The 25,288-nt window shown below is 47.1% G+C and overlaps 1 protein-coding gene across 1 annotated transcript; it reads right to left on the bottom strand.

Moving 5' to 3' along the window:
• Positions 1-4,519: 4,519 nt before the first annotated feature.
• Positions 4,520-24,048, bottom strand: LOC133449032 (RNA-binding protein 38-like). Its single transcript, XM_061728121.1, has 4 exons — positions 23,617-24,048; positions 20,526-20,649; positions 18,787-18,841; positions 4,520-6,059 (listed from the first exon to the last, which is right to left on the bottom strand). Exons 1-4 carry the CDS (start codon positions 23,830-23,832, stop codon positions 5,723-5,725), a joined length of 732 nt encoding a protein of 243 aa, XP_061584105.1. The 5' UTR covers positions 23,833-24,048; the 3' UTR covers positions 4,520-5,722.
• Positions 24,049-25,288: the final 1,240 nt, after the last annotated feature.

Here is a 25,288-nt window from a genome sequence, read left to right as displayed (position 1 = left end):
AGCTGAAACAAGGACTTGCAAGGTTGAAACAAGGACTTGCAACTTGCAGAGCTGAGACAAGAGACCAGGAAAACTGTCCAGCCCGGCCAGAGAGCTGCGCGCCCACCCATTGGTGATATAAAAAATGTTAGTACTTTGTAATAAAGACTTAAATAAAGCACAATAGAACTCAGTTTTGCTCCCGCTCTATTTTTTAAATACGCACACTTGTATGCTTGTGTGTGTGTTGTTGTAAGGCGGCGCGCCGTTTGTGTGTGTAGACAGCGCCTTTTCGTTTGGTGCGTCGTGTGTGTGTGTGTTAAATACAGAAATGGCACACATAACTGAGACTGCGCCTTTCCACACGGTGTGCCGTATGGTCGCGAAAATTCGGTAGTATGTTCCCGGCTCTCTCAGCGGGTCCATGCTGGAGGAGCTGTGTTGCTCCAGATTTGATGTTTCGGGGGTGAAATCAGTGATGGCCGCTTCTTTTAGATGATGCATGGTTGACCTGCTCTTCGCAAAGCTTTGTCCTCGGACCCTTCCAGAGCAGCTCACAACTAATCACAGTGGTCAACAACTTTACCAGGTGATGCTCTGTTTGGTCTTCATTCACAGTTCAGATGTCAAGACACTGCTAGCTAGCTAAAGTGATAACAAATAGCCATTGGCTATGCCCATCAATCAAAAGACCACACCACTGATTTTACATACATTTATGGATTTATATAATCTTACTTGATATGCTTCATAGAAATTCACTCATATACAGATGTCCTTGATGTCAAATCTAAGTCTGGAGTCCTGTTTCTATGTGCGTTTATTCTACGGTAAAGTTGAACGTATTAAAATACAGATCAGAGGAGATTGATTCACTCGTACCATTTTCCACCAAACCGGTTCCAGAGCTGGTTCTGGGCCAGTGCTGGTGCTGGTTCCCAACTGGTTCAACTTGTGAACCAGCTGAGAACTGGTTTGTTTTCACGCTGCAAACGTCAGTTACGTCGCTGCAAACATCAGTTACGTCGCTGCAAACGTCAGTTACGTCGCTGCAAACGTCAGTTACGTCGCTGCAAACGTCAGTTACGTCGCTGCAAACGTCAGAAGCAACAACAAGGTATTTTCTCCAATACGGACTTGGTCCCCGTAGCTCCTCCGTGGACCACATCTCTAAAAGACAGGTTGTCTCCTCCACATACCACTTTGCTGCATCCAGATTAATTTGTCACTTATTTGAAAATGTCACCATCACAGGGCCCTGCATAGCTCAGTGGGTTGAGCGGGTGCCATTTGTAGAAGCTATAGTGCTCATGCGGGCAGTGCCGGTTAGCGTCCCGGCCTGCCGCTCTGTACTGTAATGCGTACGCACTTTTCTGAGGTTTTGTCCGTTGGCGACTCTCACTGGTGATGCAGGGAAGTCCAGAATATGAGGAAACATGACGTCAATAATTAGTTCACGACCAAACGTGAAGGACACGACAGTCCCCACATCACCAGATAAGTTACACAAGAGTGGAGCTGCAACAATCTCTCAATCAACCACATGAACACATGAAGGTAGGAGAACAACCATGGAACCTGTCAATCACAACGGTGGAACCTGTCAATCACAACAGTGGAACCTGTCAATCACAACCATGGAACCTGTCAATCACAATGACAGCCATGGTTCTGTTAGAGGACACTGAGACCACGTAGATCTGCTGGTCCAGGATCTGGATCATCAGCAGCGAGTCTTCTCAATTCCACACTGATAATGATGTTCAAACAATCGTACGTACAGTTTTGAACATCTGAATTTTTTTTTTTGCGTACGCAATAATGCCACGCACTGATTCACGTTGAAATCCACGCACGTTTTTGTACACGAGGCCCCAGCAGAGTAGCGGGCCGGTGGCTTGTGGAGGAACTGCCACTTCTCTTACTTTCTTAATGGCTTCAACTGGGCCGTTTGTTGACGTACCAGTACAGTTCCAGCCCCCCTTCTCTCTCTCACTCAGGACTTGTGGACCCAAGGGGACGGGTCCAAACACAGAACCACTGCCCGACATGATCCTGAGTTAGCTGATTGGCTGTGACAGCAGCGGGCCCGGGGCAGCGCTCAGCTCAGAGTTCTGCTGCGTCTGCGTCGCCCGTACGGCTGCTGGTGGCCGTCGGCCTCCGTCACGCTGCACTGGGAACATTCTCCTCTCATTTCATCCCAAAGCAAACACAGCAAGCTATTGGTGTTTTACCAAGTCTAGACATGTTCAATATATCAAAGATATTTTTCTAGTTCTTGGAAAAACAGTAAAACCTCCAACTGACAGTTTTTCCTGGATAATCCCTTTTTGGTTCTAAGTTCAGTAAGACTAATAGTTTGTCTCCCACTCGTGAAACTTGGGCTGGAGACTCCATGTAAGGACAACTGATTTCTTTATTAAAAAAAAACAGAAAAAAAAAGAAGAGACACTCAATGGGAGAGAAAACTACAGAACGAAAGAGGAAGTCCAGTTGTGGGTGAAAATGAACAACCATGTGAAATGAAACTATTCAGCACGGAAGAGTATTCGGGCCAGGCAGGAGAAAAATGTGCACTTTGAGAAAAAAAGTTGAAATGTCAAGATTAATGTTGAAGTACAATTTCGAGAAAAAAGTCCAAATGTTGAGAAAAAAAGTCAGAATTTCATGAATACAGAATACCTGGGACTCTGTTAGTCCTTATAAGAGAACTTACTATCATCCCTGATGCTGACGAGGTCTCCTAGTTATAGTCTTCTGGAGAACAGGTGACCCTTCCTCTCCTTTCTTCCCATCTTGCTATACTAATTTCTCCTTGTCTAAGTCGATATGAAGCTGTTTTTTTTTTTTATTATTATAATTTAACCAGTTTACTTATTCACTTTTTCCCCTTTAACCTATGGTTTTATTTTTATTAACTTTGTAATTTTATTATTTGTGGCTCATCATACCTTGGGGCGAGGGTGGGGGGAGTGGGTAAAAGCTGAACAAAAATGGGAAAAAATAATGTAAACAGGATTCGATGTGAATCGAAATGTATATAGTAATGTTCTACTCACTTTGTTGATCTTATTGTTTTTATCATTGTCCTGTATACAATAAACAAAAAAAAAAAAAAAAAAAGGAATAAAGTTGAAATGTTGAGAAAAAAGGCCAAATTTCCACTTTCAACATTAATCTCGACATTTCGACTTTTTTCTCGACATGTCGACTTTTTTCTCGAAGTGCACAATAATAAAAAAATCTTCCCCTCTCAAATATTTTTCTCCTGGATGGCCCTAATACTATTCCGTAATTCAGTGATGTTTTCAGGTGCAGCATCCTTGTAGGCAAGTGCAAAATGACTGAAGTAAATTAAAGTCTTAATGAAGTCCAAACAAAGGAAGCACAGAAACATCTCCTGAGCTCAAGGCTGTACCGTCACACATTACCCAGTAGATAAATGACAGCAACAAAAAGATAGATGTGTTTTTGCTCCTAGCAACCTTGGTGAGCTGCGGCCGGCCTGAAAACGGAGGCTGGAAGTGACGGCTTGTGTCGCAGCAGCTGAGGTAGGACAGGAACATGAAAAACCAGCCCCGAACCAGCCGACTGAACTTCCCCGGGAACTCCCAGCAGCCCCGGCAGCTGCTGGTGGTGGTTTGATAAAGTCCCCGTCTGGCACCCCTCCTCCCTGAGAGCACGGTGTGACACACACGGCCTTGATAACACACTCTACGTACGGACGGACGTACGACTGCACTCCCTCACCTCTCAGGGTCACACTTACTGCACACATTTTACAAAATACTGTTATTTTCTAACACTTTAATACAGAGGTGTCAAGTAACAAAGTACAAATACTTTGTTACCTTACTTTAGTAGAAATTTTGGTTATCTATACTTCACTGGAGTAATTATTTTTCAGACTACTTTTTACTTTTACTCCTTACATTTTCACGCAATTATCTGTACTTTTTACTCCTTATATTTTAAAAACAGCCTTGTTACTCTATTTTATTTCTGCCTTTAAATAAAAACTATCCAGTTAAATTGCTCCATCCGGATAGAGTGAATATGGTTGTGGTTGTTTCAGATGTTCTTGTCCAGTTTTGTTCTTACATCCGTTCCCTCAGATTCCTGCAACTAAACTTGGATGTACATTCCAATAAAGGTTAGGATAAATGATAACATGCCTCTAAAGTTTGACTTTGTGCACCATTACAATACTTATAGGCAACTAGTCATCATATCTGCTGCTCTCTGAAACACATGTTAATGCTCAATAGTACACATATATGGATCTTTAATATATTTGCATTATACTAAGATGCATCATTTTCAATGGCTTTTGTCCTTAATGGCTTTTACCCCTTAAATTACTTTTACACTTTAAGCAGTTTTGAAACCAGTACTTTTATACTTTTACTTGAGTAAAAAACTTGAGTTGATACTTCAACTTCTACAGGAGTATTTTTAAACTCTAGTATCTATACTTCTACCTGAGTAATGAATGAATACTTTTGATACCTCTGGTTTAATAGTAAAAGACAACATCAGGAGGCATCTTTACGTACAAGTTATTTGTTTATTTATTCTTTTTTTTTTTTGGTATGGCTTGTTTTAAAGGCCGTAAAAGACAGACAGACAGACAGACATTCGTATTGGGGGAAGAAAAAAAAAAAAGAAAAAGAAAAAAAAAATGGAAAAGAACTAAAGTATTTCCAAGGAAACCAGTCAGCGATCTGAGAGTGAGCACGGCCACTTCCACCGACACTGGTGCCACGACTACGGTCAAGAGTAAAAATGAAATAAAACAAACAAATATTTTAACTTAGTACCTCATAAATACCTACATATAAATATTGAAAATTGTACTTGACTGACATCTAGAAATGCTGCACATGAATGTCCTTTACAGAGCAATAGTTTGACGATCCCGGTGAATAGAAAAGAAAAAGCCCACAGGAGACAAACCCCAGCAGTCTGAGCTCAGTGTCGCTACCTTTCAACATGCTAAAGGAGGAGGCGTCTGGTCCCCGTCCCCCACATGCTGCTGCTGATTATCTACATCCACGTGAGCTCCGGCACTCAGGGCCTCAGGGGGGGCACTTGAAATATCAGGAGAGTCAAAAATAAACTTTTGTTTTATTAAGGCCTCTCGAATTAAAATAATAGTAACAAAACTAAACGGTGAGTCCTAAAACAGGGGAACCTGGAGGTGGACTCTCTGGTGGCGTTGGGCCTCCCTAAGCACCGCCCCCCCCAGCGGACTCCGTCACGTCCCCCCCGCGTGTCCCAGACGGGTGGAGGGAGGGCGCGCTGGCATGTACCATGGACGTGTGGAACTTCCACTGATTGAGCCAAAAACATGCCAACAGGGATAATAATGGCAAACAATGACAAGGACATTAATATTATAAGATAGGACAATTACAACAATAATTATAATAATTATGATAATAAAAAAAACTAATGAAGTGTCAGCTTCTGGAAGCCCTTGGAAGTGACCACATACTGTATGTTTAGCTTCACAACCTGAACCCCCAGGTCCTCCCCCTGGCATTGGCGAGCCAGCGGGCCGCTCTGATCGTATAGTGCAATAGTCCCACCCGCGTTTCCTGAACGCTGCTGCTGCTGGCGACAGCAGGGACCCCCTTCAGGGCGTCTCTTTCTTTCATCCTCTGTCCCAAAAGGTCCACGGCAGCTCCTCCCCCCGTCCTGCACCCCCCCTCCCCGTCCCCGTCCATCCATCCATCCCGGCTCACTGCATGCGGTCCGGCTGGATGTGCTGCTGCGGGGCGTAGTGCAGGAAGGGCTGGGCCTGTGCGGCAGTAGCGGCGGCGGCGGCGGCCTGGGCGGCCGTGGCGGCGGCCGTGCCCCCCCCTGGGGCCGCGGGGCTGCTGGGGTAGCTGTAGCTCAGGAAGCCGGCCGGGGAGGCGGCGTACGGGTACTGCTGCTCGAAGGCGGCCTGGGCGTACTGGCTGTAGGCGGCGCTGTAGTCCAGGTACGGGCTGCTGCCCAGGGAGCTGGACACCTGGGTGGGCAGCACCAGGGCGGGCTGCATGAAGGCCTGGGGGTACACGTACTGCTGGGCCAACCTGCAAACAGAGAGACAGGGGGGGTTAGATCGGTTACTCCGGGGAACAGACCTGCTGCACTCACACATCTACTCCGCTGTTTTAGGAGCAGGTTATTAGTTAGTTTCAATTTATTGGCCTTTCGTAAAATTCTTTTTGGATCTGTGGCAGTCAGAATACATGGTCAAAAACAAAAAAAACAGAACAATATACAAGACAATTCGACATTGGGCGGGGCTTGGAGCGCAGAGCTCAGCAGAAGCTGGTAACCCGTTGCTGTGTTGTGTCTGCAGCAGCTCCACACAACAGACGTGGGGAAAAGATCGCTAACGGTTTCCTGCTCGGAGGCAGAACCACGCAGGCCAAGTATCTGATATAACAGAGTAAAAGAGTGAAAGAGTCGTCGGCTCGCTTGGATCGCGGCTGTAACGACCAAACCTTCCACACAGTAAAGCCTGAATTATGGTTCTGCGTTAAATCGACGCAGACCTACGGCGTAGGGTACGTGGCGACGCGCAACATACGGTGCGTGTCGCCGCGTACCCTATGCCGTAGGCTCTGCGTCGATTTAACACAGAACCATAAATCAACCTTAAACCACAAACACTCACACAGACCGGGTCGGATCAAAACACGGGTTTTATTCCCCACTTCTCCAGCTAAACGCAGTTGCTGGCCAGCTCTCTGCGGTGCAATTAACCAGAATCTTCAGATAAAACTAGTTTGTTGAGTAAAAAATATTAACTCTTATTTGTAGCTGCAGAGGAAAAAAATAATCTCACGAAGAAAACAAAAATATTGCTCACGCCTCGGAGCCTCTTCAACATAATATAGCAGTCAAAAAAAAAGAGAAGTAAGAGGGATACAAAACATGTACTGTATGTTGTACTATTATACAAATTTATTGAAACACATGGCGAGTCAAACATTTACCAAAGCAGCTGCCAAACACTCCTAAACAAGGTAGCCGGAGACGGTGGTTCTGCAGAACTGCTGCAGTAAATCCTTCTAAAAGAGTGCAGCTCCCACGAGGAGCTCCATTCTTTAGAAGGTATTTCATATGGATCCAGACCGTTAATAATCATTATTTTCTACATATACCGCTCCCTGGCTTCCTTGTTTAAGGTATCCCGGTAAATTCCAGTTCCTTTCCAGCAGTTTAACATCTTTTTTTTTGCGTTCCGTCTGTTCACTTGGTGAAACAGAAAAGCGTCCCGTCTTCTCTCATCAAAACATATGCACGCGACGGGACAGGAGTTTTCCGGCAGTACGCGCTCTTGGGAAACGTAGTGTTCTTTCTGGTAAAACAATACCGCTTTTGTCCAAAAGATGCCGCCAAACTCAGAAAAGCTGAAAGTTACGTTGTGCTGCTTTAATTATTCCCAGGTCCTCCAAGCTATTTATTAAATAAATGGTCTCTGCTCTTGACCAGCGTTTACTGCGTGCTGCCATCTTGAAACTTTGTTTGGAAAACCAGCCCAGCGCGGAATATAAGCGTCATGGAGACAGACGGGCGAGGGAACGAGCAGAAAGAAAGACCAGAATTAATTTAAAGTGGAATGAGTGTATACATCCCCCTCCTTGAACCGCCACCTTACTGTGGTGGAGGGGTTTGTGTGCCCGAGTGATCCTAGGAGCTATGTTGTCGGGGGCACTTTCGCCCCTGGTAGGGTCTCCCATGGCAAACAGGTCGTAGGTGACGGGCCAGACTAAGAGCGGTTCACAAGCCAATCATGAAGAAGAAGACAGCGAGGACCGTTACGTCGCCCGGATCGGCGTCACCGGGGCCCCGCCCTGGAGCCAGGCCTGGGGTTGGGGCTCGTAGGCGAGCGCCTGGTGGCCGGGTCTTTGCCCGTGGGACCCGGCCGGGCTCAGCCCGAAACGGCGACGTGGGCCCGCCTTCCTGTAGGCCCACCACCCGCAGGAAGGTCCATGAAAGGCCGGTGCAATGTGGGCTGGGTAGCAGTCGTGGCGGGGTGCCTCGACGACCCAATCCCTGGACCAAAACCCTCACAGTGGGGACATGGAATGTCACCTCGCTGGGGGGGAAGGAGCCGGAGCTTGTGTGTGAGGTTGAGAGATACCGGCTAGAGATAGTCGGGCTCACCTCCACACATAGCTTGGGCTCCGGAACCCAGCTCCTTGAAGGGGGCTGGACCCTCCACTACTCTGGAGTTGCCCATGGTGAGAGGCGGCGGGCTGGTGTGGGCTTGTTAATAGCCCCCCAGCTCAGCCGCCATGTGTTGGAGTTCACCCCGGTGAACGAGAGGGTCGCTTCCCTGCGCCTTCGGGTCGGGGAAAGGTCTCTCACTGTTGTTTGTGCCTACGGGCCGAACAGCAGTGCGGAGTACCCGGCCTTCTTGGAGTCCCTGGGAGGGGTACTTGATAGTGCTCCAACTGGGGACTCCATTGTTCTACTGGGGGACTTCAACGCTCACGTGGGTAATGACAGTGATACCTGGAGAGGCGTGATTGGGAGGAACGGCCTCCCCGATCTGAACCCGAGCGGTGTTTTGTTGTTGGACTTCTGTGCGATTCACAGTTTGTCCATCACGAACACCATGTTCAGGCATAAGGGTGTCCGTCAGTGCACGTGGCACCAGGACACCCTAGGCCGGAGGTCAATGATCGACTTTGTTGTCATTTCATCTGACCTTCGGCCGCATGTCTTGGACACTCGGGTGAAGAGAGGGGCTGAGCTGTCAACTGATCACCACCTGCTGGTGAGTTGGATGCGCTGGCGGAGGAGGAGGTTGGACAGACCGGGCAGACCCAAACGGATTGTGAGGGTCTGTTGGGAACGTCTGGCCGAGCCCTCTGTCAGGGACATCTTCAACTCCCACCTCCTGGAGAGCTTCTCTCGGATCCCGGGGGAGGCGGGGGACATTGAGTCCGAGTGGACCATGTTCTCTGCCTCCATTGTCAACGCGGCGGCTCGAAGCTGTGGACGCAAGGTCTCCGGTGCCTGTCGTGGCGGCAATCCTAGAGCCCGGTGGTGGACACCGGAAGTACAGGATGCCGTCAGACTGAAGAAGGAGTCCTACCGGGCTATGTTGGCCGGTGGGACTCCTGACGCAGTAGATAGGTACCGGCAGACCAAGCGGGCCGCGGCTCGGGCAGTCTTGGAGGCAAAAACTCGGGTCTGGGAGGAGTTCGGGGAGGCCATGGAGGAGGACTTTCGGTCGGCCTCGAGGAAATTCTGGAGGACTGTTCGGCGCCTCAGAAGGGGGAAGCAGTACTCTGCCGGCACCGTTTATGGTGCTGGTGGGGAGCTGTTGACCTCGACTGGGGACATTGTCGGACGGTGGAAGGAATACTTCGAGGATCTCCTTAACCCGACTGACATGCCTTCCACTGAGGAAGCAGAGGGTTGGGGCTCGGAGGCGTGCTCGTCCATCACCCAAGCCGAGGTCACTGAGGTAGTTCGTAAGCTCCTCAGTGGCCGGGCACCGGGGGTGGATGAGATTCGCCCTGAGTACCTCAAGTCTCTGGATGTCGTAGGGCTGTCTTGGTTGACACGCCTCTGCGACATTGCATGGAGGAAGGGGACAGTACCGCTGGGGTGGCAAACCGGGGTGGTGGTCCCTCTGTTTAAAAAGGGGGACCGGAGAGTGTGTTCCAACTACAGGGGGAATCACACTTCTCAGCCTCCCGGGGAAAGTCTACGCCAGGGTACTGGAGAGGAGATTACGGCCGATAGTCGAACCTCGGATTCAGGAGGAACAATGCGGTTTTCGTCCCGGTCGTGGAACAGTGGACCAGCTCTACACCCTCCGCAGGGTGCTCGAGGGTTCATGGGAATTTGCTCAACCAGTCTACATGTGTTTTGTGGATCTGGAGAAGGCATTTGACCGTGTCCCTCGTGCCATTCTGTGGGGGGTGCTGAGTGAGTATGGAGTCCGGGGCCCTCTACTAAGGGCTGTCCGGTCTCTGTATGATCGAAGCAGGAGTCTGGTTCGCATTGCCGGCAGTAAGTCAGACTTGTTCCCAGTGCATGTTGGACTCCGGCAGGTCTGCCCTTTGTCACCGGTCCTGTTCATAATTTTTATGGACAGGATTTCTAGGCGCAGCCAGGGGCAGGAGGGGATCCGGTTTGGGAACCTCAGGATTTCATCTCTGCTTTTTGCAGATGATGTTGTCCTGTTGGCTTCATCAGACCGGGACCTCCAGCATGTGCTGGGGCGGTTTGCGGCCGAGTGCGACGCGGCAGGGATGAGAATCAGCACCTCCAAGACCGAGGCCATGGTTCTCGACCGGAAAAGGGTGGCATGCCTTCTCCGGGTGGGTGGAGAAGTCCTGCCTCAGGTGGAGGAGTTCAAGTATCTCGGGATCTTGTTCACGAGTGAGGGAACAATGGAGCGTGAGATTGACAGACGGATCGGTGCAGCGTCCGCAGTAATGCGGTCGATGTACTGGACCGTCGTGGTGAAGAGGGAGCTGAGTCGAAAGGCGAAGCTCTCAATTTACCGGTCAATCTACGCCCCTACCCTCACCTATGGTCATGAACTTTGGGTAGTGACCGAAAGGACAAGATCGCGGATACAAGCGGCCGAGATGAGTTTCCTCCGCAGGGTGGCTGGACGCTCCCTTAGAGATAGGGTGAGGAGTTCGGTCACCCGGGAGAAGCTCGGAGTCGAGCCGCTGCTCCTTCACGTTGAGAGGAGTCAGCTGAGGTGGCTTGGGCATCTGTACCGGATGCCTCCTGGACGCCTCCCCAGGGAGGTGTTCCAGGCATGTCCCACCGGGAGGAGACCCCGGGGAAGACCCGTCCTGGGTCTTCCCCGGGGTCTCCTCCCGGCGTGTCCTACGCTGGAGAGACTATGTCTCTCGGCTGGCCTGGGAACGCCTCGGACTCCCCCCGGAGGAGCTTTGAGGAAGTGTCTGGGGTGAGGGAAGTCTGGGCATCCCTGCTGAGGCTGCTGCCCCCGCGACCCGGTAACGGAAAAGCGGGAGAAGATGAGTGAGTGAGTGAGTGAGTGAGTGTATACATGATCGCAGAATTATTCTGTTCAGATTTAAAATTGGAATAAACCAGCCACTTACTCCGGAATTAAGTTTAATTTGGAATGGCCATTTTCATTCGGAATTAGGTAAACACATGGTAATTTAAAAAAATTAATAATGCATCTCTAATTTATTTAGCAGAGCTAATACATCACTGCAGATGATCCTCCCTTTCCTAGTCACACGGGACTCTCAGAGCCGGGACAAACTGACTTGTTGTTGGCCTACAATCCTGCTAGACATGTTGACAATCTTACTGAGTTTGTTCTCATTACCTATCGACAGTGAAAAGAACAAAGCAATAAAACAAAGAGAGAGAATACTCTCTATGAATGAAGGGTAAAAAAGGAGAAAGGTTGGGACGGGAGGGAGGGAGGCTCAGCACTCTGCCCGTGGCAGTTAGGGAACTGACAAAACCTGTTAGGTAGGGGGGGGGGGGGCAGAGTCAGCCGTTACTGGCAGGTTCTCAGGCATCGGCAGTGTTTTAACAGCTGCTGCTGCTCCACACACACACCAGTCTCTCACACACACACACACACACACACACACACACACACACACACACACACACACCAGTCTCACAGGTGATGATGTGGGCTAGTGGAGGTGACGGTGGCGGGGGAGCTCATCAGGGCTGCAGCTCCATCAGGTCTCCAGGGCCGACTCAGACGGAGCTCACGAGGGCCGTGTGTGTGTGTGTGTGTGTGTGTGTGTGTGTGTGTGGGTGACAGCATTTTCTTTTCCACTTCATCCTCAGAGAACAGAAGTAGACATGAGGCAAGACTTCTACTCGGGGGAACACCAGCCTCGTGCTGCACCGGGGACGGTGGGGGGCTGGGGGCCCAAACATGTCAGAGTTGACATGAACCACGTTTCCACTGAGAGGGACCAAACTGTTGGGCTCGTTTTCATTTTGTTTCCATCGTCAAAAGTTGGAAAGAACAACCGCTAAGCGCCTGATCCATATAATCCAGACGTTTAGTTCTCCTCCGTTTGGAGTAGTGAAGTAGAGCAGCTAAGAGTGGAGCGGCCCCGGAGTGGAGCGGCCGCTAAGAGTGGAGCAGCCGCTAAGAGTGGAGCAGCCGCTAAGAGTGGAGCAGCCGCTAAGAGTGGAGCAGCCGCTAAGAGTGGAGCAGCCGCTAAGAGTGGAGCAGCCGCTAAGAGTGGAACATTGTGAAGCAGTAGTGAACTTTCAGTGCTCTTTTCTTCGTATGCGATTGTTTTTTGGGTTGTTTTGGTTTTTTTGTACAATAGTTGTCCTTATCCCTTTTATTCACTGTGACTGAAAAAGCCAGAAGCTAAACAAAGTATCAACTAGCACTCGGAGTTTTCAGAAATTATCGTTTTTGGTGACTTTGAGCTTCGTTTTCGTGGAAACGAACGGCCAAAACGCATGAAAACTAAAGATGCACCGATCAATCGGCAACCGATCGGTATCGGCCCGATAATGCCCCTATCGGTTTTAATCGGAAAATAGTTCAAAGCAGCCGATCAGATGACAATTACAACAACAAACCGCCACAGGAAAGCTGAAGCTAGTAAGCTACACTTACTCTTTATAGCTGTGTCTAAGTCGTCTAAGAGTCTCTAGAGGATGAAATATTGCTCATTGCCTCAGCCTGCAATAAAACAGTCAATTCATGATACTTTCTCCTAATTTTTATACCCAATAACACAATGTCAGTGATGTGTCCATGAGGGGGGTTGATGTGCTGGAGGCCACGGACCAGGATGTAGAGGAGGGGGAGGTGGAGCGTCTCCCCACTCGTCTGTCACCCGGGTGCCGTTACCAGCTCCAGCAGTCACGCTGGTGCTCTGAGAGGCGTCGTGACACCGACGGAGCTCAGGCCCAACCAGAGCCGTTCTCACGCTCAGAGACGCCAGATGAGCCGTACAACTCCACCCTTAACCCCGCCGGACACGTAGCAGCCCCCACGGGCTGAGCTGTTCCCCTGAACGCTGGACCGTCTAACAACTAAACACAGTAATGACTGCATTATTTTTTTGTTCCCCTCCATAGGTAGTAAAAGACTACGGAAAAGTATTAGGGCCAGGTGAGGAGAAAAAAAAAACATATTTTAGAGGAGGAAGATTTTTTTTTATATTATGCACTTCGGGAAAAAAGTCGAAATGTGGAGATTAATGTTGGAGTACAACTTTGTGAAAAAAAGGCGAAATTTTGACTTTTTTCCTCGAAATTGTATTTCAACATTAATCTCCACATTTCGAGTTCCTTGAAGCGTCGTCGTCTGCTTCAATGTTTCCCTGGTCCAACAAACCCGACCCAAATTAACGGATCATCTACAGTCTAGTGCTGACGTCCATCACAAGTTGATGCTTATTCCTTTCTTTGACTCAGGAATATTGGAACAGGGAAACGTCTAAACCAGGGGTCGCCAACCCAAAATGTTTTAGATCCATATTGGACCAAAAACACAAAAAACAAATATGTCTGGAGCCGCAAAAAATGAAGTCTTGTATAAGCCTTAGAATGGCGAAAGGCAAAGTGTCAAGAAAAAAGTCAAAATGTCGAGAAAAAAGTCAAAATGTTGACGAAATAGTCGAAATGTTGACAAAATAATCGAAGTGTTGAGAAAAAAGTCGAATTGTCGAGATTAATGCTGAACTACAATCTCGAGAAAAAATTGGAAATGTTGAGAAAAAAGTCAAAATGTTGACGAAATAGTCGAAGTGTTGAGAAAAAAGTCGAAGTGTCGAGATTAAGTACAATTTTGAGGAAAAAAAAAAAGGCGAAATTTTGACTTTTTTCTCGAAATTGTATTTCAACATTAATCTCCACATTTCGACTTTTTTCTCGAACTGCCCAATAAAAAAAATCTTCCCCACAAATATTTTTTCTCCTGCCTGGCCCTAAAACTCTTCGGTAAAAAGAAAAGCTATGAGGTCAAAGCAGGAGATGGGAGCATGCTGGACAGGGATGTCACACTCCACCCCCCCCTCCCCCCCCAAACACACACACCAGCCACCACTGCAAACCCAAACCATGCCATAATAGGGAGTCACACCACGACCAGCTCCACCTCCTCAGCTCTTATCGCTCGCAGCGGCAGGAGAAAAAACACAACAACCACAGATAGGAAGGCACTCCAGTCCATCACAGCACACCGCACTGCACTCTCAAGCTGTCACGGCACCTTGGAGAGATGCCGGGGGCATCTAGTCCTGACCTGCATCATCTGATCCTCTGGTCAGCTGGCAGCACAGGGGGGGTAAGAGGAGGTTAGGAGGGATGTGGTTACGGTCAGCAACACGTGTGCTGATCCACGTACAGGTCACATCCAACATCTAGGAAAGCAGCTTTGGAAAATAGAAAATAAAAAAGCCTCAGATACATGCAGCTGCAGAACTCCACACGTCTGTGTTGGGAAAAAAAAAAGAAGAGATTTTCCGATTCTAAATCGAATCTCATATTAATTCCTAAAAAACGATTCGTATGTCTAAAGATCGATTCCGCCCCCCCCCCCCCATCATTAAAACTTTTGGTATTTTTTTTTTGTTTATGCCCAAAAAGGGACATTTTTGTTGTGCACAACAACTGGTGCCATGTTTTTGCCTTTAAATATGTAAGAAAACATTAAAGTTTTCAGTTATAATTGCATAAATTGTCTATATTTTATTACTTTATATACTGGCATAGGGTACAGTTGCATAAAATGCTAGAAATCAAATTCTCAAAAATTAAAAACCAAAATAGACTGAAAATGGAAAATATTTAAATGGAATGTGGGAAAAACTAAAACAGATTTCCTCCGTCTCTGTTTCCTCCCTGGATCTGTTTGGTAATTCTGCCCCACATGATGTTTGTGAAAGCAGTTCTATCAGCATTCTGGGAGCTGATTGGTCCTTACAGCATCATTAGCTGCAATACTTGCTGTTTAATCTCAATATAATACTAGTATTAATATGTTGCAGAACTACAGTCATATAATTCATGCAACAGCTCAAAAAACTGTTTTAATAAAACTAACCCAAATCAATATCGGAATCGAATCAGATCTTGATGATCGATTCTGAATCTTAAGATTTGGAATCGGCTCTCTGGAAGGTGCTGGGTGGATCCCCGGGGGGGGGTCAGGGTTCTGGAAGGTGCTGGGTGCGGCACACGTCACAACCCCGGGCCAGAGTGTTCATCAGTAGGAAGAGCAGGTGGTGAGTCAGTGTGAAGATCCTGGGCCGGGTGGCACCCAGCAGCTAAATGTTTCTGCCCCGTGACAACCACCTTCAGCCCACCAATGAATTTAACTCCTAGTGTGAAGAGAGCCCAGGCTCCTCTGGGATGGGGGGGAACAGACCTAACAAGACCTAACATTACCATGAAGACGTGCTACTCCTCTCACCTCACAACGGCTCTCCTGTGAGAGGCAGGGGGGGCCACGGTGTTGAGTTTGACACCTGTAGAGTCTCCAAGGAAGCCCTGGCCTCATTAAGCATTAAGCGTGTTTCACCCCCCCGCCGTCTCCAGGTCTCAGGGACGTGTCAGATTTCAGCGTCTCCAGCTGACGCCGGGGCAGCAGCAGCAGCTCTGCAGCAGCAGCAGCTCTGCAGCACCGAGACGGCGTGAAAGACACGTGTGAAGCAACACCCCGGAGAGGAGGATGTGATCCATGAGATCAACCTGCAGGCCCGGTGACAACTCCCCCCCCCCAATAAAGCCCTGCCGTGACCGCGCTGACCCCCCAGAACCAGCTGACCCCCCAGAACCAGCTGACCCCCCCAGCCCAGAACCAGCACTAGGGCTGGGGATCCATTCAAATGTCAAGAACCGATTACGATTCTTAGATTCAGAATGGATTATCAAGATTTGATTCCGATATTGATTTGGGTTAGTGTTATTAAAACTGTTTTTTCAGCTGTTGCCTGAATGATATGACTATATTTATTCAACATATTAATACTAGTATTATATTGAGATTCAACAGCAAGTATTGCAGCTAATGATGCTGTAAGGACCAATCAGCTCCCAGAATGCTGATAGAACTGCTTTAGGAAACATCATGTGGGTCAGAATTACCAAACAGATCCAGGGAGGAAACAGAGTCAATCAGTTTTAATTTTTTCCATTTTCGGTCTATTTTGGTTTTTAAATTTTTGAGAATTTGGTTTTTAACATTTATGCAAATGTGACCCCAAGACAGTATATAAAGTAATGAAATATAGACAATTTATGCAATTATAACTGAAAACTTTAATGTTTTTATACTTTTAAACATATTTAAAAAGGCAAAAACATGGCACCAGTTATTCTCAACAAAACATTCCTTTTTTTGGGTACAAACAAAAAAAAAAAAAAACAAAAGTTGTAATGATGGGGAAAAAAAATTGATCTTTAGACATATGAATCCATTTTTAGGAATTAATATGAGAATTGATTTAAAGTCGGAAAATGGATCTTTTCAACACAGGCCTATTCAGCACGCGTGAAAGTGTCAGCCCTGGAGACGGGGGGGGCCGGGGGCCCGGGGGGGCCGGGGGGGCCGCACCTGTCGGGCCACGTTTCCAACTGTCAGCCGTTTGTTTGGGTGTGTTCGTGCTCACAGCCGGAGCCGGACTGAGGGACTTTCCTGCCCCCCCCCCCACCCCCCGGGCCCTGGGACATGACAGGACTCGTCCCGACAACCACTCTGGTCTAAAATCAACTGTTCTCCCCCTTCTGCACTCACAACAAACATTACACGTCCTCTGGATCTGTATGTCAGTTTGGCCCCGCCCCCCAACCGCTAAGCCCCGCCCATCGGAGCCAGGTACGCCCCGCCCACCGGAGCCAGGTGAACCAATCCCCTCCGAGTCTCCCTGTCACATTCGCTTTTCTAAAACCTCATGGGGAAGTGCTGCACACAGACAGACACACACACACACAGACAGACAGACAGACACCGCTGTAAAACTGATCACGACTGATGGATCGTCTGCGTTAGCAACAGTAACTAAGGGGGGCGGGGCTTACTGATAAGGCAACTACAACATAAACTTTAGTTTATATCACTCTGAAAGTCATTTCTTATAAAACCAGAGGCAAAAAATATATATAATCCAAAAATGACAAGTAAAATATTACAGCATAGCACAAAGAAAGATATTGTTGTATCCAAGAAGCAGAGTGTTCAAGCGCCAGCCAGATAGGTTGATAAATTACTGTCAACATTGACTCCCATAATTAACCGAGCATTACAGCAAGTTAATGATTGACTTTTGGTTTGCATATTGCAGAAATGTAAACCATGCAGAACACAGCCGTAGTCATATATTATCTCTGATTATAGCGAGGCATTAACTGTGTATAATGATGTGTTCATACGTGCCCCCACAACAGAGACGTAGTACTTTAGTACTTTAGTACTGTTCCTGAGTGTAAGACTCCCGAGGTCACCTGCCCCCCCGGGACGGGCTGCTGGGATCAACATCTCCACTGTTGCCAAAATACTCCACACTCATCCACGTTGGAGTCCAAGTAAAGGCCACACGTTTGTGGGGGAGGAGAATAAAGACTTTCACATTTGTCCGTCTAGAATAGGAGTCTGCAACCTGCGGCTCTGCATCCTCACTGTAGCGGCCCCATCATAAATGATATTTCTGAATTCATTTTAGTCATATTAGTTTATTTTGTTGGGCAGTTATCTTGGAGTTGGAGTTGATGCCATCTAATTTTAAAAGACCTATTTTTAAAGCTGCTAAGCTGCAGCTAATTTTTTTTATTTATATTAAAGTGGGGTAGTTTTTATTTTACTTTTACACAAAAATACAGGACGGTCTCAGAAAATTTGAATGTTGTGATTTTCTGTAATGCAATTACAAAAACAAAAATGTCATCCATTCTGGATTCATTACAAATCAACTGAAATATTGCAAGCCTTTTATTATTTTAATATTGCTGATTATGGCTTACAGTTTAAGAAAACTCAAATATTGTGTCTCAAAAAATTAGAATATACTGGGAATCTTAATCTTAAACTGTAAGTCATGATCAGCAATATTAAAATAATAAAAGGCTTGCAATATTTCAGTTGATTTGTAATGAATCCAGAATGTATGACATTGTTGTTTTTTTTTTTTTTTTTTTAAATTGCATTACAGAAAATAAAGAACTTTATCACAATATTCTAATTTTCTGAGACAGTCCTGTATTTCAAAGTACGCCTACAAATGCACGCTGCGGTTCTTTTCATATTTAGGGGTTGTAACAGCTAAAATAAATAAAATCTCTGTTATTTCTTGCGGCTCCCGACAATATTTTTTTGTAGAAGTGGGGGCAAAATGGCTCTTTTGATAATAAAGGTCTAGAAGCCCCACGTGTCCTAACGTGGCTCTGCTGGACCACTCTTTGTGAGTAAAGTAGGAATAACTAAGCCGTGGTTTGGAGTGTGATTTCTGGGGGGGGAGGGGAGGGGGCTGTAACTGAAATGCTCATTAGCTGCTCAGCAGAGCGGAGCCGGGCAGGACCCGGGTGACGGGCCAGGCAGGAGGCAGGAGGCCCCCCGACCCCACCACAGTTCACAAGTGAGTCCCACATTCGCCCCTGGACGGCTCTTCCATCACCACGGATACGTGAACCGTCTCCCGGCCCCGCTAAACCCAAACACGCAAACACCACGGCTCGTGGGCTCGCATGTGGACACAGAAACTGACATCTCCCTTCCAGGGGCCGTGTTTGTAGCCTAAACAGCAGCAGCGGCGAACAGCGCATAATAGAGGAGAACATAACAAGCGCCCACTCCCGCTCACTTACCCATACTGCCTCTGGATGAGGGCCGGGTGGAGGGGCTGCACGCCCAGGGATATGCCTGCAACAGAGAGGGCTGCGTGTCAGACCAACACATCTGCATTTACAGAGGAGGACGGAGAACAATGCACAGAGGGCCGGGCCAGACACAGAAGGAGCCTGTCTCTGCAGCCGTCAGGGAACAAGCGTTTCAGATGAGCAGCATGCAGCAGCGAAAACATCGGAGCACCTGGAGAACTGGAGGCTACTTTTCATGCAAATATCAAGATACATGGGTCGTGTTGGCAGACGGACGCAGGATAAGTCCCCGTTTACACAGAGCAAAAACGCTGGTGTTTTCATGCGTTTTGGCCGTTCGTTTACACGAAAACGAAGCTCAAAGTCACCAAAAACGATCATTTCTGAAAAGAGATTTTCAAAAACTCAGTTTTCACGTTTGCTTGTAAACGGAGAGAAACGGACATTTAGGCTTCAGAACGTCACATTATGCAACAGAAACGTCACCAGCGTCATGTGTGTGACCTGTGTTTACAATTAGTTTGGCCACCGTCAATATTTTCTTGTATTTTACCTGTTTTAAATTCTAAAGTCACACTTAAAAGTAACTCCACTTCTCTGTCACTCCAAACCAAAGACTCTCATTCCGTCTTGGAAGTAACTGGCAGTCCAGGCTGATTTATGGTTCCGCGTTACACCAACGCAGAGCCTACGGCGTAGGGTACGCTGCGACGCACCGTACGTAGGCTACGCCGTCGATTTAACGCGGAACCATATTATTCAGGCTTCACATGTGTCATTTTTTGACACCTAAGATCACCAGCCACGTTAGGCCACGTTTACACATAGCCGGGTATTTACAAAAACGGATATTTCCCCCTCTACGTTTTGAAAAATACCATCGTTTACACAAACCTGCATAAATATGCTGTTAAGGTGCTATGAGCAGCCAAACCTACAGGGGGCAGTGTAACGAGAAGATAAAGTTATGCTAGCCAATCAGAATCCTGGAAAAAAACATCAACAAATGTTGTTGTTGCTGTTCTTTGTGTCTTTCTTATTTATTATTAATATTTATGTTTAATTTATAATAGAGGTAACAAAGGGGCCGGGTTACATAAGTTTTGATTCTACCTGCTCCTCTTCGGAATCTGTTTTTTTTCCCCTGTTTGTATTACATTTTTGTTGCTTTTTTTGTATGTTTTGAATTTGTTTTAAAATTTTATATTTGTCCCTTATGTGTTCGAAATAAACAATTCAATCAATCAATTAATCAAATGACACGAGTAACTTCCAGTTACTTCCAAGATGACCGAGAGTCTTTCGTTTGGAGTGACAGAGAAGTGGAGTTACTTTTAAGTGTGACGTTAGAATATAAAACAGGTAAAATACAAGAAAATATTGACGGTGGCCAAACTAATTGTAAACACAGGTGTCACTCATGACGCTGGTGACGTTTCTGTCTCATAATGTGACGTTCTGAAGCCTAAATGTCAGTTTCCCTCCGTTTACAAGCAAACGTAAAGACGTTTTTGCAAATCTCCACTTTGGCTGGAGTTTTCAGAAATGATGGTTTTTGGTGATTTCGAGCTTCGTTTTGGTGTAAACGAACGGCCAAAACGCATAAAAACACCAACGTTTTTGCTCCGTGTAAACGGGGCCTCAGACTCCAAACATCCCAGGAGGGTTCTCCTCCTAGGTGCCCCTGCTCCCCCACCGCCCTCTCACACGGAGCACGTCCTCCTCACCTGTCTGCATGCTGCGGGGCTTGGCCCCCAGGTACGCCAGGTTCACGTTGGCCTTCCTGCCGTCGATGATGGGGTTGGGGTCCTTGCAGGCCCTCTCTGCTGCCCCCCGGTCCGTCATCGTCACCTGGGGGACACACGCAACATTTACACGCTGTGGTTGGTGTCCAGGTACCAGCAGTAGCAGCAGGAAGGGGGGGGGGGGCGACAAACAAAGCACGGGATAAGCTGGTAGAAATGCCCACAGCAGCAGTAGGACTCTGCCACGCAGCCCCGGGCCCGGCAGAGCTGCTCAAATATGGATCTGGGCAACAAGGAGCTTATCCAATTAGGAGCAAAATAAGTAGATTGGTATTAGTCCACCCCTCCTGGCACTGGACCAGCCCTTCTGCTTTGATTGCCAAATTCTGCCAGCTCAGAGTCACCTCTAAGAGTGGGCCACGGACTGGGAAGGGAGGCCACCAAGCACGGGTGCCCGTTCAGACCCAGGTCCCTGGTCCGGGGTCAGGGGTCTTTGGTCCAGGGTCTTTGGTCCAGGGACCCAGGACCTGGACAAAGCCCACTCATCCGTGTTGTGAACCCACAGGAAGGAACCAGGCTGTTTACACTGACTGGACAGTAGAGATGCACCGATCGATCGGCAACCGATCGGTATCGGCCCGATAATGCACCAATCGGTTTTGATCGGAGAATAATAGTTCAAAGCGGCCGATCTGATGACAATTATAACAATTAACAGCCACAGGAAAGCTTAAGCTAGTAATCTACACTTACTCTTTGTAGCTGAGTCTAAGTCGTCTCTAAGAGTCTCTAGAGGGTGAAATATTGCTCATTGCCTCAGCCTGCAATAAAACAGACAACTCATGATACTTTCTCATCTCCTAATTTGTATACCTAATAATACAATGTCAGTGTAGTACATGAGACGACACTATTGACAAATTTCTGGATTTCACGCTGTGATCGGTAGATACTGGTTTTGGACATCGGTTATTGGCCCTCAAAATCCTGATCAGTGCATCTCTACTGGAGAGCCCTGCTCTGTGTGTGTGTGTGTGTGTGTGTGTGGCCTCGTGCCACTCAGGAACAGGCTCAGCGAGACGCAACGGTCGCTCCTCGCTCGTGCTTCATCCCGGGAAGCTCCCACATCTCCCTGAGCCTGTTCAACCTGAAACACCAGCCGCTCCATATCTGCTGCTGCTGCACCCCCCCACCCCCCTCTCCCTCCACCCGCTCCTCCAGGAGCAAACGTGCACGCATCACTTTTCCACTCCTTCTTCGGCTTGATAGTACGTTAGTGCTGCTGTCCCTCCAAAGTTCTGGTAAACATTTACATTTCTCACACCGCTTCTGTTCTTTGTGTCTTTATCTATCAAGAACAGGAGGATCAAAGACCCCCCCCCCCACCATCCAGTCATCCACTGCAACCCAAGATAAGGCAGTTGGGACTTTTAAACTTGTCAATTGCGTGAGCTGACAATAGTCCCAACAACCTGACACCAATCCAAGGATGGAGTCTGCTGCTCCGGAGAGACTTCAGGACCGCTGGAGCCAACCGTCCCTTGAAAAACGGAATCGTCCCGTATTTATAAACCAAAGTACGTCCCGTATTGAGCTGAAAAGGGAAGCAATTTGTCCCGTATTACTGTGAGAGTCAAAAAATAGTCATAAAAAACCAATGGAAAATGGCATTGAGCTGTTGAGTTCATAAGATATTTTGTTCTGTTTTACTCCAACTGTAGCTACAGTCATGGCCTTTGAGGCACAAATATGTTTACAAGTTTCTACACACTTTCTATTTGCACTTTTGTTGTTGCACTAAAAATGTCCACTATTAAAGAATGGATGTTAAGTTTCTGTAAGACATCAAATTGGACACTATAATTTAGTTACATAAAACCTGACTACTTTTACAAAAGGGTTTTATTTTGAAAGATGGGGATGCATATCGTATGCAAATAAATAGACAAAATTGTCATGTTCAGTAAGGGCATTAATGACAGTCATCACAAAAACATCTCCAATGGAAAATGGCATTGAGCTGTTGAGTTCATAAGTTATTGTTTTCTGTTTTACTCCAACTGTATCCTACAGTCATGGCCTTTGAGGCACAAATATGTTTACAAGTTTTCTACAGACTTTCTGTTTGCACTTTTGTTGTTGTACTAAAAATGTGCCCCATTACATTAGAATGTTCTGCTTTCTTTCTATTGTTTTACAGGACTGTGAGAAAATTAGAATATTGTGATATTCTGTTCTTTATTTCCTGTAATGCATTTAAAAAAAGCTAATTATGGCTTACAAATATGGCTCCGAGAAGATTCAAATTTTTTGAGATAGGATATTTGAGTTTTCTTAAGCTGTAAGCCATGATCAGCAATATTAAAATAATAAAAGGCTTGCAATATTTCAGTTGATTTGTAATGAATCCAGAATATAGGACATTTTTGCATTACAGAAAATAAAAGGACTTTATCACAATATTCACATTTTCTGAGACAGTCCTGTATATTAATTTATACAATTTTAAGTTAAGAAGGACATGTTTCTGTTTAAGAAAGATTCTTATTTTATTCAGTTCATTTTGTTATTTTGTATTAAAGTGAATTTCTGGATAATAATTTGTTTTCCATGTAAAATATGCATCTAAGTCAATTCAGGTTCGAGTCAAATAGTTAAAAAAAAAAAAAAAAATCATTTCACTCACAAAAAAAGGAACTAAAAAAAATCCACCACTCCAGGAAGGGTGAAGTCAACCGATGAGGTGTATTATTTAGTTTTATTTAGTTTTGTGGGAGTTGAACCCTAAGCATGAGGTCAGCGGAGCTGCCGACCCCCGTGACCCCCCTAGAGCCCCCCCTCGGGGGGAGCGCTACAGCCCCCTCGGGGGGGCTTCCAGGGGGGGTCACGGGGGCCTGCAGCACGTTCAAATATAATCTTCTTAGTAAGTAACCACCAACTCCGTGTGATCACTCATCCTCTTTACACTCAAACAACAGCCAGCCACGCAAAAAGCCGAGCTCCTGGAGCTGGTCCTGGAGCCCAGCTGGAGCAGATCAGCCCCGGAGGGGGGGGTTATGATGGGGGCACTTACGAAGCCGTATCCCCGGGACTTGGCCGTCTGTCGGTCGGTGATCACCACCGCCTCGTCGATGTCCCCGAACGCCTCGAAGTACTTCCTGAGGGAGGCGTCGTTGGTGTGGTAGGGCAGCCCCCCCACGAAGATCTTGGTGAACGTGGTGTCCTTCTGCAGCGCCGGGGGATGCATGACTTCCAGGGAGCCGGGGTTCATGTACTGGTGCAGGAGCATGGAGGAGCCGGACCACGAGACCCCGCTGGAGAGCTTACAACGACCGGGGGTTTAAAAACGGCCCGGCATGTGTAGGAACACGAACACGACACTTAATCCTGCGTTGTTTTTTTTTTAATTTCCTCTTGCTACTTTGGTCGAAGTTACTGCGCCCTGATTGACATCTGAGAACCGAGCAGAATCCACGTGAAATAGGTCCCGGCGTCGCGGAGTCCGGGAGCGTTGTGACTGCTGAGGAGAAGTGCCGGGAGAATTTATAGGGAGGAGATGCGGCCCCGCCCACTCCAGTTCTAGACCAATAAGCGCGGCCCCTCTGAGGCAGGCCCCGCCCACCACCCCGCCCCCTACCGGTCTCTCAGTGCACCTGCTTTTGTCTTTCAAAACAAAGAAAGAAAGAATCCGGCAGCTCCGCCACATGGGGGATCCGCGATCTTCCTCCGGGATCTTCCTCCGCTCCCCCGACCAAAACCAACCAAAACCTGGGGTTACTTTGGGTTTTATGTACTTGGTTTCACTCGCGCATTTATATTTATATTTACATGTTACATACATATATACAGAATGACAGATATCGTCCTACGGTTTGCTTATGACAGTGGTCCTTTTTTCAGTGATGTACCTCCTGTGAAATATTTTTTCAGCCAGTACCCCCTAACCAGCGCAAAGCACTTCTGGTTGTAAAAATATACCTAAAACAGAGCACTGTGCCATCAGTAACTGATTTATTAAACATAAAAATATTGCTGCTATGCTTCAACCACGACTCCATCGTTGGTCCCAGTGATTGACAGGTGAAAACAGGTGATTGACAGGTTAGGTGGAACCATCCTGGTGTGGGGGATACTCTGCGGTTTTAGGATAATAAGTTGAATAGCCTACTCCTGAAGATAAAATTGATTTTATGAATTTAGACTTATATTTTCCTCAATTATTTATAAAATATTTATTTTTAAAGGATTTTTTGCATGGATGCTACTTTTTAAATATATGTATATTTTAAGGTCTCACGTCCCCCCTGTAGTGCCTTCACGTACCCCCAGGGGTACGCGTACCCCCATTTGAGAACCACTGGCTTATGACGATATTTACAAGGGATTACAATGATTTTAAGGTACGTGTGTGCACTTTTAACGAGACAGTAGTTTTAATTTCAGGATAGTTCATGTGTCTGGGCCCATGGGGGGCCACGTGGAGCCTGATCCGGGGTCTGCTGGGAACCTCTGAGCTGGGAACCTCTAAACTGGGAACCTCCTCTAAACTGGGAACCTCTAAACTGGGAACCTCTAAACTGGGAACCTCCTCTAAACTGGGAACCTCTAAACTGGGAACCTCTAAACTGGGAACCTCTAAACTGGGAACCTCCTCTAAACTGGGAACCTCTAAACTGGGAACCTCTAAACTGGGAACCTCTAAACTGGGAACCTCCTCTAAACTGGGAACCTCTAAACTGGGAACC

Source organism: Cololabis saira, chromosome 8 (assembly GCF_033807715.1).
Source record: "Cololabis saira isolate AMF1-May2022 chromosome 8, fColSai1.1, whole genome shotgun sequence".
Classification (NCBI taxonomy): Eukaryota; Metazoa; Chordata; class Actinopteri; order Beloniformes; family Belonidae; genus Cololabis; species Cololabis saira.
The sequence above is the reverse complement of the archived record's forward strand: the minus strand, read 5'-3'. Positions and strand labels throughout refer to the sequence as shown.